This window comes from Peromyscus leucopus, chromosome 4 (assembly GCF_004664715.2).
Source record: "Peromyscus leucopus breed LL Stock chromosome 4, UCI_PerLeu_2.1, whole genome shotgun sequence".
NCBI classification, from domain to species: Eukaryota; Metazoa; Chordata; class Mammalia; order Rodentia; family Cricetidae; genus Peromyscus; species Peromyscus leucopus.
In genome coordinates, this window is record NC_051066.1 from 87,386,705 (window position 1) to 87,403,978 (window position 17,274).

General features: G+C 43.4%; 1 protein-coding gene across 1 annotated transcript in view; it reads right to left on the bottom strand.

Moving 5' to 3' along the window:
- Nucleotides 1–17,274, bottom strand: part of Ryr3 (ryanodine receptor 3) — a gene marked incomplete at its 5' end in the record, with an annotated part of 626,824 nt that overhangs the window by 117,901 nt on the left and 491,649 nt on the right. The window contains 7 exon segments of the mRNA XM_037205092.1: nt 2,222–2,362; nt 4,317–4,407; nt 9,927–10,147; nt 13,161–13,330; nt 15,130–15,190; nt 15,192–15,251; nt 17,057–17,165. Coding sequence (XP_037060987.1) covers nt 2,222–2,362; nt 4,317–4,407; nt 9,927–10,147; nt 13,161–13,330; nt 15,130–15,190; nt 15,192–15,251; nt 17,057–17,165 — 853 coding nt within the window.

A 17,274-nucleotide genomic window follows, 5' to 3' on the forward strand; every position in this document is an offset into this window, starting at 1 on the left:
TATACACTTACAAGCAGTAATCCCTTGGCAGTGCAAAGCCAGGCTTCCAGGGTCAAATGGAGGGGTGATAAGAATCACATAGAGGGGTAGTAATTGTTAATTATCATTTGCAATCCAAAAGGGAAGAGACTAATGGGGAAATTCCTAAATTTAGAAATTAACTAAAGGCCAAATTCCAGTAATATCTAAGAAGAGGGATCTTATGTGCTCAACTATAATCTTAAACGTGATTAGTAGAAAATGTTAAGAATCTATAAGTTGCTAGGTCAATGGGAGAAAATAAAACTGCCTTCTTTTTTCCTGTGGCTCCTATCTGTCCAAGCTATCTGCCGTTTTTTTCTGCAGGGTGGGGGAAAGTGTGCTCAGTCACTAGGCAACCTGTGTACAGCTAGATGCCTCTGGTGATAGTTAAAGGGAGATCTGGAAATGGAGGTAAGAATTATGAAAGGAGGAAGTTAAGCTTAATTGGCACATTCGCCAAGCCTTCTCAAATGGGTAGTCTGGACACTTAAGTCTGTTCTTAGAGAGTACAGAGGTATCTCTGACAAGGTACTTTCCTCCGTCGGGGGATGGACCTGGTTGGATGCTGCCAATGATGATAATTACAGGGAGGCTTGAACTGGGGTTCTGGCTGTGTATAGCATTAGCACAGAAGGTTATCTAAATATTCCTAGAAGTGGTTAGGTAAGGAGTTAGGGGTCTAGAAAGTTAGTAAGGCTGTAAGAAAAGGAGGGTCCGAGCTAAATTGTGCGAAGCTATTACTTAAGGTCCACCTGACTTAGGCAGTGTTTCCTTGTGGAATTTATCTTAAGTCAGGAGACAAGCATGTGGTGGTCTATGCTGTTATTTCTGTTAGTCCTTAAAAGTGGCTAAGGGAGATCCAGTGCTGAAAGGGGAGAAACAGATGGGCTGGAGGGAAGGAAGCCTTTCCTGAGGCTGTTCTCCAAATACCTGGAATTTGTATGTCCAGAGAGTGATCGGTCCACACTGTTAGCCCTTCTTAGGGAAAAATCAATTGGGAAAACTATGAAGGCACACATGATTTTCATAACAGAAGACAGCTGATAAGTATATATTGTATATACTTATTGGATAGTTTTTCTTGTATTAGTTATAAGCTTTCTTTAATCTTAGACAAAAACTTATCTGATAAGTTTATTAAGGTACACAATATTTTGGGGAACACAATACCACCACATTTCCTCTCTTTTTGTGTAAAATTAAAGAAAGCTTATAACTAATACAAGAAAAACTATCCAATAAGTATATACAATATATATAGCCAAAAATTACATTAATGATGTCAAGTCCATTAACATTTAACAAGCCAAATAACACCAAAAGCTCCTTGGAATTTGGCTTCCTCTGAAGGAATTCCTTGATCCCTTCAGGTAGTGGCTTAGCCATAACCAGCTGAATTCTTACAATATATTCCTGCAGCCTGTAGCAGTAAAGCACTCAAGTTACCATTCACTTTAAGTTGGAGAAGATTAAAGGCTTAAATCAATGCCATTCCAAATACATTTCAAGAATATCTGAAGATTAAGAAGGCTTTTACTAGGCTAGAAAGGGCTATAAACTTCCCTACGAAGACTAGTTACAGGAAATGGCCCAACCTATAACCAGAGGGGGAATATGAAGATTGTCTAAATTCCACAGTGGTGGATAGAGATTCGCATTAATATTTTACCCACTGCTGTGACAAAAACCCCAGACAAAGGCAACTTAAGGAAGGGAGGGAGGCTTATTCTGTCTTGGAGTTTGAGGGGAACAGATCAGCATGGTGGAGAATGAGTGTGAGGCAGCTGGTGGCATTCACAATCAGGAAGTAGAGTATACCGGAAATGGGACCAGGATGTCACATCTCACGGAGAAAAAGAACAAGAGGCATACGGACTCAAAACTGGAAGCAGAAATGCTTTTGGAATTTGCCCCGGTGGCTGCTCTCCCGTGTGTTAAGCTCGGCAAGTCTGGCAATTTATTTGACTACTCTGAGGATTACGGTAATTCCCATTCTGGAGTGTGTGTGTGTGTGGTCTTTCTTTCTTTCTTTCTTTTTTTTTTGGTTGAGATGGGAGGTTAAGGGGTAGTTTAAAGGATTAACATAAAATGCTCCTGAGGTCCTTAGTACAGTCCATAGAAAACAGTAAAGCCAAACTGCTGTAAATTCTTGTGGGCCTGGGTCACTGGGGCCACCTGTTTTCTTGGAAGTAGCCGTTACCTTGTGGGAGAGGGAGTCAAAAATCCCCCAGAAGAGCTTCTCTGTGAGGTGCAGTTCCTCTTCCACAGCTAGCCCATAGCTCCCCCATCCTGAAGGCAGGCAGTAATACTTCCAGCACTGCTCATAGTGGTTTGTCAGCATCTGGGAGTCCAGCACATCCACAGGCATCAGAGACATGCAGGGAGAAGAAAAGAGTACGGAGAAATCACGAGGAGGAAACCAGGACTTGAAGGAGTGGGACTGTCAACCTGGAGGCTCCTCAGATGCCTCCGGGAAGGGTCTGCTCTCCCACCTAATGGGCTCTGGAGTGATCTGCATCTGCCTAATTAATTCTCCTGCCTCCCGTGTGTGCTCCAAGTAGTTACTAAGAAATGGAGAGGAGTCAGTCCTGTTTTCAATGAGAAAATGTTACCCTTGGAAAGGAGTCACAGTGTGCTGACCAGTCAATCATGTGTGGGAATAATTTCATATGATTACATATAATTTTGGAATACCCTGGGGTGTGCTGATATGGGGAGAGGACAGTGGACAGAAAATTGTGGGTTTGAAGATTGATGGTTGTCTGTGGCTTCCTGGTCTCTCTGGCCTTTGTACAGCTCAAAGTGACAGCCATTCCATAGGTGGCCAGAGGAGGGTTACATTAGAGTAACATCTCTTCCCAGCAGGTAGAATTCACATCTAAGTGGGGGAAATGCCATTCCCGTGAGATGTCAAAGTGAACTGACTGAGTGGCACCAGTAATGCCTCTTAGGAGTCAGCATCACCTGAGAGCAGGGGTCTGTACGAGAAGCAGAGTCAAGTTAAGGAATGCAGACCACGCCTTCAGCTACAGTACCCTTTGAGATCGAGAGCCAGAACTGTTAAGGTTGGAAGGAAAACTTTGTTCTGGAAGGACTGAGAACCTCAGCGATTGAGTAATGCTTCCTGCTGGTTATGAGACTGAACCAAAGGCTTCTGAAAGTTCTGGTTACCTCAATAAGAGATTCCCTTAACACCCTGCTTGAACTATTTCCTTAAAGAAAAAGAAAAAGAAAAAAAAAGGGGGGGGGGGAAATCATCAGTGTGGCTCATCTCTGCTGTCACTTCTTGGATTTGCAAGGAAGGTAGAGCCTCAGAGGGAAGTTGAAATGCTGCTCTCTGGAGTGGCCACTAACCCTAGCACTGCCCGGGATTAGGTGTTCTGGGGCTATAACAGAGAAGTCATAAGAGTGAGAAAATAGACAAAAAGTTCTGTGTTCTTTTCATTAATAAATAGAAAAAAAAAAGCACTTGCTGTGGGGTTGGGGGCACAAAACAATGTGGAAAGGACATTTTAGGTCCTTTGAAAGACCACAGGGAGGGCTGGAACAATGGCTCAGTGGGTAAGAGCACGGGCTGCTCTGCCATAGGACAGGGGCTTGATTCCAGGCATATTCATAGAGGCTCACAACCATCTTTAACTCCAGTCCCAGGGAATCTGACACCCTCTTCTGGTCTCTGCCGGTACTGCATGTGGGTGTTGTCCAGCCATACACGTAGGCAAAACATTGGAACGTGCAAAATAATAAATAATAATTTTTAAAAAAGAAAAGAAAGTCGGGCGGTGGTGGCGCACGCCTTTAATCCCAGCACTCAGGAGGCAGAGCCAGGCGGATCTCTGCGAGTTCGAGGCCAGCCTGGGCTACCAAGTGAGTCCCAGGAAAGGCGCAAAGCTACACAGAGAAACCCTGTCTCGAAAAACCAAAAAAAAAAAAAAAAAAAAAAAAAAAGAAAAGAAAAGAAAAGAAAAACCACAGGGCTTTCAAAACTTTTTGAGGTTAAAATATTTTAAAAACCTAGTAAGGGTAAGAAAGGATAAACTCCAAGTCTCCTTAGAAATCTCTGATTAAAAATTAAGTAGTGGAAGGTAACTCAAGAGACCCACAGCAGGTAACAACTACAAGCCCCGGCTTTTGAAGTTGCAGATTCAAGCTGGAGATTGGTTTTGTGCATTGCACCTTGTGAAGCTGTCAAAATCTAACACTTGCGTTGCTTCTCTAAATGTGTATGCTCTACGCAGCCCCCAGCACATCTGCTGTGCCGTTGACTGCCCTTCTGTGGTGACGGCGATGTTTACCTTAAGAGGCATTTTGCAGTACTCGCTGAGCTGTGGCACATCAAAAACCAGACGTCGTAGGAGTTGCTGTAACATGGAAGGTCTCAAGTGACTGTGATTCAGAAGAAGAACAGAAAGACGGGACAAAGTAAATACCAAATGATGGAAAGAGGAAGGAAGGAAAAACAAAACGGGGATAAAAAAGTGAGGGCTTAGTGGCGAAGGGCACTTGGTGCACGAACCTGAATTTGATCCCCTCCCCACGGCAGGAAGGAGAGAGTCAACTCTATAGCGCTGTTCTCAGATCTACATGTGCCCTGTAGCACAGGAGGATGCAGCGCGCGCGCGGGCACACACACACACACACACACACACACACAAATAAAACATAAAATTTAAAAAGAGGCACAAATTAGGGTTAAGCATCAAAACAAAGAGTGTCTAAACATAGATCTTAGACAAGTGATAGTGGATGGTAAAGCCGTCCATTTAAAAATGGGATATGGTTAAAATATAAAAAGGGACATGTGTTAATGAATTAGGACAGTTAAGATTAAATTCCAGCTACCGTAAACCATCATGTTCTGGGGGCTGTGCACTGAAAATATATTCAGTGGCCACGTGCAAAGTACGTAACAGAAGATGCAGCTGGCTTCATAGCCATCTCTAAGGACTTCTAAGAACTAAGAACTGCCTGCCTGCCTGCCTGCCTGCCTGCCTCCCTCCCTCCCTCCCTCCCTTTCTCTCTCTCTCTCTCTCTCTCTCTCTCTCTCTCTCTCTCTCTCTCTCTCTCTTTCTTTCTTTCTTCTTAAAGACAGGGTCTCACTGTGTAACTGCAAAGGGAGAAGACATAATTGCTCAGCTGCAGAGGTGGAATCTGAGGCCATCTACTGGCATGGTCTGAAGGCAACCATAAAGTCTCCCTGGTTACAATCTGATCCAGGAATTTCACACTATTGGGACTATTTCTTCGGGCTTTTGTTCTCAGGACAACTCTGTAAATGGCAAACAGTAACTAAAAATTAATTAAAGACTTATCAAATTACACTGCTCACGACTGTGGTATTTGGTGCAAGTAAATTCTGAGACAGAGAAGGGGAGCTAGGAGAGGTTAACTTTCATTCTTCAGATGCCAAACTAAAGTCAAGAGGGACCTATGGATTCTCTCCAGAGCATGAACATGCACACACCACACACACACACACACACCAGAACACATACACTTACACACATACATACATATACACACAATATACACACCAGAACACATACACTTACACACACATATACATACACACACCAGAGCACATACACTTACACACACACACACACTTACACACATGCATACATATACACACAATACACACACCAGAGCACATACACTTACACACACACACCAGAACACATACACTTACACACACATATACATATACACACCAGAACACACACACCAGAACACACACACACACACACACACACACACACACACACACACACACACGAGTTTGCTATAAAGTTTCAGTTCATGAGTCCCCAAATTCCTTTCATAGACACCTAAGGAGCTAGGGAGGTGAGACCAGTTGGTAAAGGAGACATACCAGAAAATTCGTCAAAGCACCTTCAGCAAGGAGGATGAACACAGGTAGAGGGGGACAAAACCTATTTATATCACAACTTTCCAAGAACTGGTCTTGTGATAAAAAGCCCTGGGCTGAGAAAGGCTAATCAAAACCCATCCCCAAAGCAGCAGCCCTATCACTGAATCTAGTAATTAAAACTTAAAATTGACTCAGTGGTTCTTATTACTGTTTAGATAGTTAGCAACTGTCACCCAAGACTAACTTGAATAAAGGAGGGGGCAATAAATCTGTGACCCTATTGTTGACTGACTGTCCTGGTTAGTTTCATTATCAACTTGACACAATCTAGAGTCATTTAGGGAAGGGGGCCTCTACTGAGAAAATGCCTCCAAAAGATTGGCTTGGGCAAGCCTGTGCCGAATTTTCTTAATTAGCAGTTGATGTGAGAGGGCTCAGCTCATGGTGGGTGGGGCCACCCAGGCTGTGATCCTGGGTTCTCTAGGAGAGCTGACTGAACAAGCCTTGGGAGCAAGCCAGTAAGCAGCACCCCTCCATATCTTCTCCTCAGCTTCTGCCTCCAGGTTTCTGTCCTGTTTGAGTTCCTGTCCTGTCTTCCTTCAATACTGAACAGCCATACAACCAGATAAACCCTTTCCTCTCCAACTTGCTTTTTGGTCATGGTCTTTCACCATAGCAATAGAATCCTAACCACGACGTTGACTTATTATAAATAAGTAATAAAATGCCTGCTGTACCTGGAGCTCAAAACTGGGAGAAGAGAAGAACACTGCCCCCAGAACTACAGGGACAGAATGCCGAGCTTCATTTCAGGTTCAATGTAAACTTCTGCTTTCCCCAAACTCTGGTTTCTTTGAAGCTATTTCTAGTTCTGATCAGTCACATGAACCTGGCTTTTCTATTTGGAAAGAGCTAATGCCAAGACGCCAGGTTCCTTTCTTGATGTGTTCTAATCTGAGTTCAGATCCAGCCAAAGTCAGACCAAGGACAGCTTAGCTCTTCAAACAGGCACAGCATTGACACTGTCAGAGGGGAGATGTTCTTGAGTAAAGCTATTACTTAGTTCTGTTGCCTCCACTGAGGAGGAAGGTGGAGACCTACATCAGTAAGTACTGAGGCCAGAATTCTTCCTTTTCAGGTGCTGAAGCAGAGAACCCCAGTCTCCACAATCCTTAGTGGGTCAGTGTGTCTACAATCTTTGTCATCTTGCAAGACCACCGCCCCTCTATTTAACTTAATTTCTACCAATGATAGCAATGTTGGAATGAATGAAGTAGTCTGTATTAGTGTCTTAGTTCGGGTCTCTTGCTGCAATGAAACACTATGACCAGAAAGCAAGTTGGTAGGGAAGGGATTATTTGGATTACACTTTCATATTGCTATTCATCATCAAAGTGAGGACAGGAACTCAAATAGTGCAGGAACCTGGAGGCAGGAGCTGATGCAGAGGTCATAGAGGGGTGCTGCTCAGTGGCTTGCTCCCCATGGCTTGCTCAGCTTGCTTTCTTCTAGAACCCAGGACCATCAGCCTAGGACTTCTACAATGAGCTGGGCCCTCTACTATCAATCACTAATTAAGAAAATGCCTTACAGTGGGATCTTATGGAGGCATTTTCTCAATTGAGGTTCCTTTCTTTTAGATAACTCTAGCTTGTGTCAAGTTTACATAAAACTAGCCAGCACAATTGACCCTTGTCAACTTGACACACAAACACATCACTATTAAACACAAACCTTCCTTTCTTATTTGTCCCCAAGATCCCACATTAAAATTATAAATAATTTTAAAAGTCCCACAGTCTTTACAAATTCAAACACATTAAAATTTCAGTCTCTTTAAAATATCCATTCTCTCTAAAAATCCCAAATCTCTTTTAAAAGTTCAGTCTTTCAGCTGTGGGCTCCTGTAAAAATTAAAATTAAATTAAATACCTTCTTACTTCAAGAGGGAAGAACCAGGGCACAGTCACAAATCCAAACAAAACCAAACTCGAACTGTGTAAACAACACAATGTCCAATATTAGGGATTCGCTCATAATCTTCTGGGGTCCTCCAAGAGGCTTGGGTCACTTCTCCAGCTCTGTTCTCTGCATCACAGACAGCTTATCTTCTAAGCTCAGGCTGGCTCCACTTCCCACTGCTGCTGTTCTTGGTGGTCATCCCATGGTACTGGCACCTCCAAAAATGCGGGGGTCTTCTGCTGCAGCTGGGCTGCACTTTCTTTCATCAGTAGCCTCTCATGGCTCTCTTCATGGTGCCAAGGCTCAATTTCTTTGTCTGGCTCCTTCAATCCTGGGCCTTCAACTGCCACTGAGGCTGCACCTTCACCAATGGTCTCTCCTGGCCTCTCACAGTGGCAAGCCTCAGCTGCTCTCCATGACCCCTTCATGCCTTCAAAACCAACCACCTAGGTGTCTCATACACTACTAAGTTCTGCTTCCAGCATGAGGTACAACCTTGGCCACCCCTGGACCACAGCTTCCGTGTGCTGACTCTCAGGAAACACTTCGCAGAAGATTTCACCTCAGCCAACCTGGTCTCTTCTCAATCACTGCTAATTTCTCAGCTCCAGTTAACCAGCATCAGTTGTCTCAGGAGCACAAAGGTTTCACTTCAGTGGTGCTGGTCTCTTGTTAATCATGGCTGACTCTTTTTGTGGCTTGATTGTTCTTTTTAATACTGAGTAATATTACATATCCTGGGCTTACACTGTTTATTGACTTACTGAAGCTTTGTTAATGATGACTAACATAATATAAAAATCAAGTTTTTATATAATTATATATATACATATATGTATATATATACAATGTATATATAATGGATAACATGATGTATGATGTGAACTGTCAAATAATTTGAGTAAACACAAAGGAATATGATTATTGAAATTGCAGTAAGAGCTTTTGAGCTTTGTGAGAAACTGCCTGACAGAGGTTGTCTGACAAAGTAGATGCACTGTGTTGTATTCCCATGAATGGCCAATGAGAGTCCTGCCTGCCCCACATCTTCAGCCTCTGCGTCACCATCATTGCATCGTCTAATAGGTGAGTCACAATATCACATAGCTGAGGTTGCCTTTTAGTTGACGTCTGAATGATGAACAGTTCTGATGGATTTTCTTCTAGCCATCACGAGCCTTCTAATGGGTGTGATGGGGACACATGTCAAGAAGAATCAGGAACAATGTCCCTCTGGGCCCTAAAGTGGGAGCCTGTTGACCATTTCACTAGTGATTCTCAATCACACTACATACCATTCATAGAGTCAATTCCTCAAAGCTTCAATGCTGGAGTCCTGGATTCTATCCTGAGGCTGGGATGTGGTATGGGAACTGGGAAATGTATCCAGATCTCACACAGTGACTCTAATACTCAGGCTAGCAGGGGCACTACTGGATTACAGCAGCAGGTTGGAATCCTAGACCATGGTGTGAGACCAGTTGCTGAAAAGCTCCTCATCCTTTGCCCTTCTGGACTTGATGCAGATTCCCAATGTTCTTTGTTGGCTTTGACGCCTGCTTACATTGGCTGTTGTCACCATTCCTCACTGTGACCAGATTCCTTGCTCCAGTCATGGAGACCTGGAGGTGAACTGTTCTGATTTACACACGGAGTCTGGTTTCTGTGTAAAAGTTCTCCGTTAGACAGTAGAGAAATCTTTCTGGGTCTCTCTTCAGAACTAGACAATGACTTCATTAGAGAAATACTTCAGGCACAAGAGACAAAAATCTTTTTCCTGGTTTTTCACCCCAGTGGGTAAATCCTGAGCTGTGTCCTCCTCTTCCCCACAATGAGAGATGATTCCAAGGAAGATTATGTGACAAGACAGGTAACAAGCACATTTGAAGAGAGATGGTTGGGGGAAGGCTGGGCACATGATGAAGGTCTGGTAGTTTCCTCAGACTTTCCTCACCAGTTTCACAATGCATTATTGTGTTATGCAGTTGTGCACTGTATAACTGTGTCACACGTAAATACACTTGGCAGGGATGCATAGGCACAAGTCAAAAGCAAAGGAGAGCACACTTACTTGCAAATGGCAAGTAAACATTCTTCTATTGTGTCCCTCTGAGCCTTGGTGAGGGACCGTCCTTTGGAAAGCCGGTATATTGTCTGCAGTGTAGAATCAATCAGAGAGGTGCAGTGCTCTGTCCCAGAAAAGAGAGGGGCGCATCTAGTAAGGAGTGGGAGCACGGCCGAGCATATATACCTGTTCAGTGCCAGCGCAGCCTCGGTGGTGCTGAGGGACACCTGAGAGAGGGAGGGAGGGCGTTAGTTAACCTCGCAGAAAGCGGCCAGATCATCTAGGGCATGGGGCCCCACGGAAGATCAGGGAAACTTACAAAGGGCTGTACTTAGCCTGTCTGGAGAGGGTAAGAGTCCTTGTGCACATAGATAAGCACCAGAGAAGCCAGGAAAGTTAAGCACACAGGCAGCCTTCAAAGGAAGGGGATGTTTAACCTGCTCTTCCTGGAATGCTGGGAATGGATGTCGTTTACAGCCTGGTTATCCTTTGCTGTCTGATGAGCCCGACTCCGTCCAGTTCATATCGCCCAGAATTTAGGTTTTACTTATCCCAGACCTTGCTTCTAGGCCTTCTTGAGAGAGATGTCATTTGTACTTCACAACAGTGTAAGTGACTTCTTTGTTTTTCACAGGGCCAGACCAAATTCTGGCTCCTGCTGGCATTATGTTTTTACCCCAGTCATTCTCCCTAGACCTTGAGTGTTGTTTCTAAGTCAACAAGAACCATCTTATGAATGAAACCACACATACTCTGCAAAGAGCTTCGATGTAAACATGTCTGAAACTTTGTTGTACTCATGGGACTGAGTTAATTTTTACCTGAGAACTTTTTCCCAAATTGTGCCATGCTTAAATATGGCAAAAATAAACAAGCGTAGGTCAGACTCTTAAAGTGTTGACCCAGCACCCATTACCTACATTTGACTGAACTGAGCACCATTCTTCCCTCACCTGGATCATTTCCCTGCCAGCTGTAAAGCCTGGAGGACCCCTAAACACCTATCCACCTCTCTTTCCCATTTAAAAGAAAAAAAAGATTAGCGCCTACCCCCAGAAACAAAGCAAACATCTAAAAATGGCTGGATTCTAAATGGTCTCAAAGAAGAATTTTAAACCCTCACTAAAATCAGTCGATGGTCATCACCTGATACTAAATGTCCAGGTTCCAGGCTATTGCATCCTTACTCTGGATTGAGCTCGCACTTGTCACCTTATAAGAGTCTCACATATTGTCCCCTGTGATCAAGGTTAACGTGGGTGGATACCACACTGTCTTTCAAACTCACCAGCTTTACAGAGAAAAAGTGGTTCTCTGACGCCCACTAGTTAAAGTTCTGTGGGCAGTTCACCATGTGATGAATGATACGAAGGTTGACCTCACTGGAGGGAACCAGACACTGCATGAGAAGTATAAAAAGGAACAGAAATCTAGGGCCTTCTCTAATGCTCTGGTATAATCCTCGCTCACAATGTTCCTCTTTGTAAACTTAGATGGACAAGCTGAATTCAGGGAAGATCCATTTAGTGACACTAAATATAGCCAAAGAGTGACTAACGTCATTGTTGAAAACTGAAGGACTTCAAAAGAAGCCTCGAGACCCACAGAGATAAAGTGTCATTATTTCCTACAATTATCACAGCTATTATATCTGAATGAACATTTCCTACAACTTATGATTTGAAAAACTGTTTCTTTGAACCCTTCACAGTTCTGGGTGTTCATATTAATTATCAGAAGTTTGTCTTCTGGAGACACTGGTGACTATGCTGGAAAAAAATAGCTTGTCTTTCACATTTATCTCTTTCAGAGGCTGAGTAGTTCAGATGAGGAAGCAGGGCTTTGATTCCCGTGGTTTGGAAGTTCTCAGATGAGGAACTGAACATAAACCCTTGCTATTTATTTATCTTTTGGAGGGGCAGATGGTGCTTTGGCAAGCATGTGATCAAACATCAAATGCTAGAATAGAACTTGCTGTTTGAACTACCAAAAAAAAAAAAAAAAAAAAGCTTTAATCAGGAAACTTGAAGTCCACGAATTTTAAATGTTGTTTTTAAAACTGAGGGATTTATAGAAAAGCTCCAAACAAAAGTAGTGGTAGGTGGAGTATGGTGAAGATATGAAAGGATCTTATGGCTCAGACTCCTTCATTGACAGACCACTCCTCATTTTCATGCCATGTCTCCATGAGTGAAGGAATGTATGTGCTGGCCACAAACCCCTCACTCCAGAACTCGCATTTCTGTCTACTGAACACCAGGTGGCGCCCTTGAGAAACCTAACTGCAAAGAAGCCTACAAGAAGATAGTTTTAGAAATTAAGCACATCCAGCTTGTTGCATCCTTCTCTACTTCCCCTTGAAGGCACAGATATGAAAGCTGGCATCTCTTATATTATCATCAGACACTTCTTGTATTGATGCCTGTGGATGCTGGATTTCTTTACTCCAGCTTTGAGTTCCAACTGTGCCTTTGCCCTTGGCTTCTTACTGACCTCTGTCACACCTCTGACTACAGACTATTCTTCCTGGTGGTCGTGCATGGGGCAAAATAAGTGAGACTGGGAAGAGTATCCCTAGCCTGAAATGCTTCCAGTCAGCCCTTTCCATCAACAACAGAATCATATTCTCACAAGAGTGTGATTTCTTTTCATTTCTTTTCTTTTCTTTTCCTTCCTTCCTTCCTTCCTTCCTTCCTTCCTTCCTATCTTCCTTCCTTCCTTTTCTTTCTTTCTTTTTTTTCTTTCTTTCTCTTTCTTTCTTTCTTTCTTTCTTTCTTTCTTTCTTTCTTTCTTTCTTTCTTTCTTTCTTTCTTTTTTCTTTTTGGTCTCTTGGGGGACTTTTGTTGATGTCCATACTTGGTTCTAAGCCAGAGTTTGATAGTAGAAAAATTGCTCCTGGTACCTAATGGGTAGCTAGACATGCTATGAAAACATACTATGCTGAATATCCTAGTCTGGTTCCCTCTTCCCATTTCCTCAAGAAATAGTGTCCCAAGGTTTGAGAAACTTCAATTGAAGGGACTGGCACCAAAAGTTAAGGCTAAATTTACCTACATGTAAATTTTTGGGCCAATAAATTAAGATCTTCCAGTTTTTGGTACCTCTGTTTTTCTCATTCTTAAGCAGACCATTAAAATATGACCATCAAGTAGGCAGAAAATATGTGTTTCCAAGTCCAATGTGTCACTAACTTAACCATGAGGGGAATTCTCTTCTACATCCTTTATTTTAGCTACTTACTGTGTCTAGAGATGCAGATGCTCGTAAGTCAGGTAAAAACCCAACTTCCAGCAAGTGGAGCAGGAAGGTTTGATCTTTAATGCCATAAACACGGTCCAAGAACAGCACCATGGGTGCCTTGTGGTCTGGGCAGAAGTTGGCTGCCATGTCTGGCTCACTGACTGATCCATCTGAAAGACAAAACACATGATTTCCTGTTTCCTGTTTACGCAGTTTGAAAACACAGCACAGAACTTGTCTGTCCATAGCTTGTTGGGACAGGCAACAGGAAGTTTAGAAATAAGAACTAAGTTGGAAGCAGTTTTCATCTAGGAAGCTGGAAGCAACAGTCAAATTTCTATGAGCTGATTATTAAACACATTTTTTAATTAAAGTTTAAATTTACAGTGAAGTAGATTATATTTTTAAAGGCAATCCACAGTCATAGTTCCCCAATTTGTAATAGTACTATAGAGTATACTCACTTATATCAGCTGTAATTTATATATTGAAATAGAACATGATTGTTCTTTCCAACTCCATGTTCTGTGATACCACATTGGTAGCATGGGGTAACCTACAATGGGAATATTTATCCTACACACAAAAAAAAAAAATTCTAGGAAATCAAGGCTTGAGTTGTTGCTCTTTTGGTGGATGATGTAGGAACGTGAGGGGTAAAATGCTAAGAAAGTAGATTAAATTTAATAATATGTCATATCTGTAGTCATCACACCACAGTGCAAAATAGCAAGTACTCCTTCAGTGTCTGCTCTAGGTGATCCTTAGATCAAGTTACTCCATTATTTTAGTCTTATTTGAATGAAAAAAAAAAAAACTGGCTCAAGGATAATATGAGGAATCCACAGGGAAAATAAATCTGCTTGGCCTGGGGGATAGATAGAATTTTTAGGGAGGATGAAAGACAGTCTTCTCTCTCCAGTCTTGCACCAAAAACTAGAAAAGAGATCCCCAAATGACCAAGAGCCACAGCACATGCGAGTATTGGACTGGATTTCTAAGGCATCCCAAGAGGCACAGGGCTGAAGCGTTGTCCAACTTAGGGCCTCCTCCCGCCAATTAGTCTGTGTGGACTGGTAAGGGGGAAGGGCACCAGGGCAGCCTCTCCTCCCTGAGCACAAGGAAGATTGGTGCTGAATGTCTGAGGCTGGCTTGGTTTCATACACAGCTGTGGTGCTTTGATGAATACTGTTTCTGTGGGATTCAGCAAGTGTTTTGTGCTAAAAGAAAGCACCACATCATTGGGAAACATGGAGTTTGACATCTATTTCCTTTATCCTGTTTCCTCAGACACATTATTACTCAACTGTGCTTTATGAAGTTATAAAAGTGGCACATATTCTCAAACATTTTATAAAATGCATATTCTACAACAATTTCCATATTTATTTGCCTATGAGCCCCTACTATGTAAGTGTACTAAAATATCCTTTGAAGGTGTTCCGTGGAATGGCAGTTTGGGAAACATTGCAACAGCCAGACTCATGCTATCTTTTTAATTCCACCATGTGCCTGAAGACCAGGCAGGGTGACTCAGAGAATCAAAATGCTTTGGGGATGATTGGTGTCAAATGCCCCAAGTAGCGTTGGTGGTAACTTATTATCCTTGGCTATGAGATCTTCCAGGTCCACGGCAGAAGACAGTCGGCCAGTCTACTGGCTATCTCACTCTCCCAGGGCACACTGGCAAGGAGAAAATCAGGCCATGGCAAGGGCTGTCACCTGCTCATTTTATCACCCTTTAGAAGGCCAGAGTGGTCCCTGGTCCCAGAATGGTGATGGCAGTCTGTACCTGAGGGCCAAAGATTTGACACAGGGAAGTGGATGATAGAGGAACTAGGTTAAGTCTATAGAATACTCATCACTGGAAAAAGAGCAAGGCATTTCATCTGGCAGGGGACTCTGGCAGAGTCCTGCTGCTGAGTAGACAAGTACTAGAGGTGGCCTCAGCCTAAAGCTTTTTCCCTACCTTTGTTTAGGGAGGGTAGTTTCAGGGGTATGCTGATGATCCCAACCAGGTCTTCTGTTGGGGACCAGGGAGCGCAGGATGGACCGGATCCGGATAGCTTCCCCTTTCCCTGTTTGAATGAGCTGTCACAAGGAAAGAGATAAAAAAGATGAAGCCCCCACACCTGCCGCACTGCATCTCCTAACCTATGGCAGGAAAATGGTCCCACCGTCAGGGGTCTGCTTCTGAGTCCCCCCAGTTGCTGTTGATATGTGTGGCTTCAGGAAACTTCCTCTTGATTTACTGCAGGAAAGGAGACCTAGGGATAAATCCATTGAAGGCAGGCACATTCTTTCTTTACTGAGGCTGAAACCCTCAGCAGTTAAGGTATCGACCCTCAGCAGGGAGTCTTCACAGCCATGTCAGAAGTGCTGATACTGTGTCCACAATACCAGATTTCAGAATTGTAGCAGATGAGAAAATGACTTACAAATTTCAGTTTCTTCTGAGCTTGAAGAATGGTGGGGGTGGGCATGAAGAGTATAGACATTGTCAAAGATAATTTGAGTGTTTTGTTGGAGTCATCCCAATGAGGATAGGTTTATTCACACGCATGACAATTGGTCAATCTGCATGTACACAACTGTACATGTCTATCTTCCTGCAGCAGAGGTACCCAAAGAGGGGCCAGCGGACTTTCTGCTGAGCAGTAACTATCCAGGAGCACAAGATCAGATCTACCTCATGTGGGCTGGTGCATTCTGAGACATGGGGCTCAGTGGCCCCAGAGAAAGCAGGATCCTATTCATCTACCCTGCCTGCTACCTCTCTTTCCGGTGGGTTGTCAGTAATGATGCATCTTACCGCTTTCTCTCCGCAGAAGGAGAAGGGGCCAGGGAGGGGTTCTGAGAAGATGTGTAGGCGTGTGTGTAGGCGTGTGTGTGTGTGTGTGTGTGTGTGTGTGTGTGTGTGTGTGTGTGTGTGTGTGTATAATGGGTCAGGGAAGTAGTAGGCAGAAGAGAAGGTATTTATTTCTTCCTTAGGCAGGCTCTGGTGAACTAGCTTTCACATTCTGTCTTTTTGAGAACATGTCTGCTATGTAACTTGCTTCCAGAAGTAATACAGTGTGATCAAGAGAACTGGAGTATGAACAAAATGGGTCTGACACTTCTCCAAGTTCTAGACACCCTGCTGTTTCCCTGGCTTCCTTCTGAGTTCCTTTCTTTGCTTAAAGGAACTGAAATGTAAAGGCGGGTTGATTCGATAGGGCTAGTGTATCACAGAAGGAACTGGAATCCTAATGAATCTCAGCAGCCTCCAACACCAAGATTTAAGTTTTTCTTCTGTTAAAAAGAGCAACTATTTCCTTTCAATTTCAGTGTGAGGATTTATATGAAATAACACCAACTATCCCATCAGCTGGGGTGAAAAATGGAAGGGAAGCAACACTTTCCAGACCCAAACTGGAGGTCTGAGAAGACATCACATCAGATAGAACCATCTTTGTGTGTGTGCCTGCAAAACTGACTGTTTCCCTAGAGCTCAGAGCCATGGTCATCGAGACAGTATTTCCCACACAGAGTGTCCCTATGGCACCCATGAGGCCATTAACAGTGGCATGGCCAAAAATCAGGTTAGCCGCATTTTGGCCAAGCTGAGGGACATGGAAGCCTCATTTTGGAAGGCTATTTAAACAAAATGTGTAGAGGCTATACCCAGATAGTACCAAAGAGAATGCATGCATGCACACACACACCCCTTTTTCTTCCTTAGAAAGTGGCCCATTCAGGCATTTGAAGGGGAAACTACTTTGGTGTTAGCTAAAAGAAACCTAGAGAGAAGCTTGTTAGCCATTGCCAGGCACAGATGAAGAAACTACATTCAGGAGTTCTCTACTGTTCTTGACTCAGGCTCCTCAAAGCTGCTCTCAGTAAACGGTATCACTTACATGCATTTCAGGAGCACAGCGGCCCAGTAGATCTATAAGAGCCGAATAAAATGACATAATCGCATTGCCCATGTGCACAATCTCTTCCTCCTCTTCATCATCCTCTGTGCTGCAGGGAAAGAATCAACATGGGGAAGGCGTGTGAGAGACTGCCATGTTGTTAGGCAGATACTGCTTATTCAAAACACTCCATTCGGGTTGAATAAACTTTCCCTCAC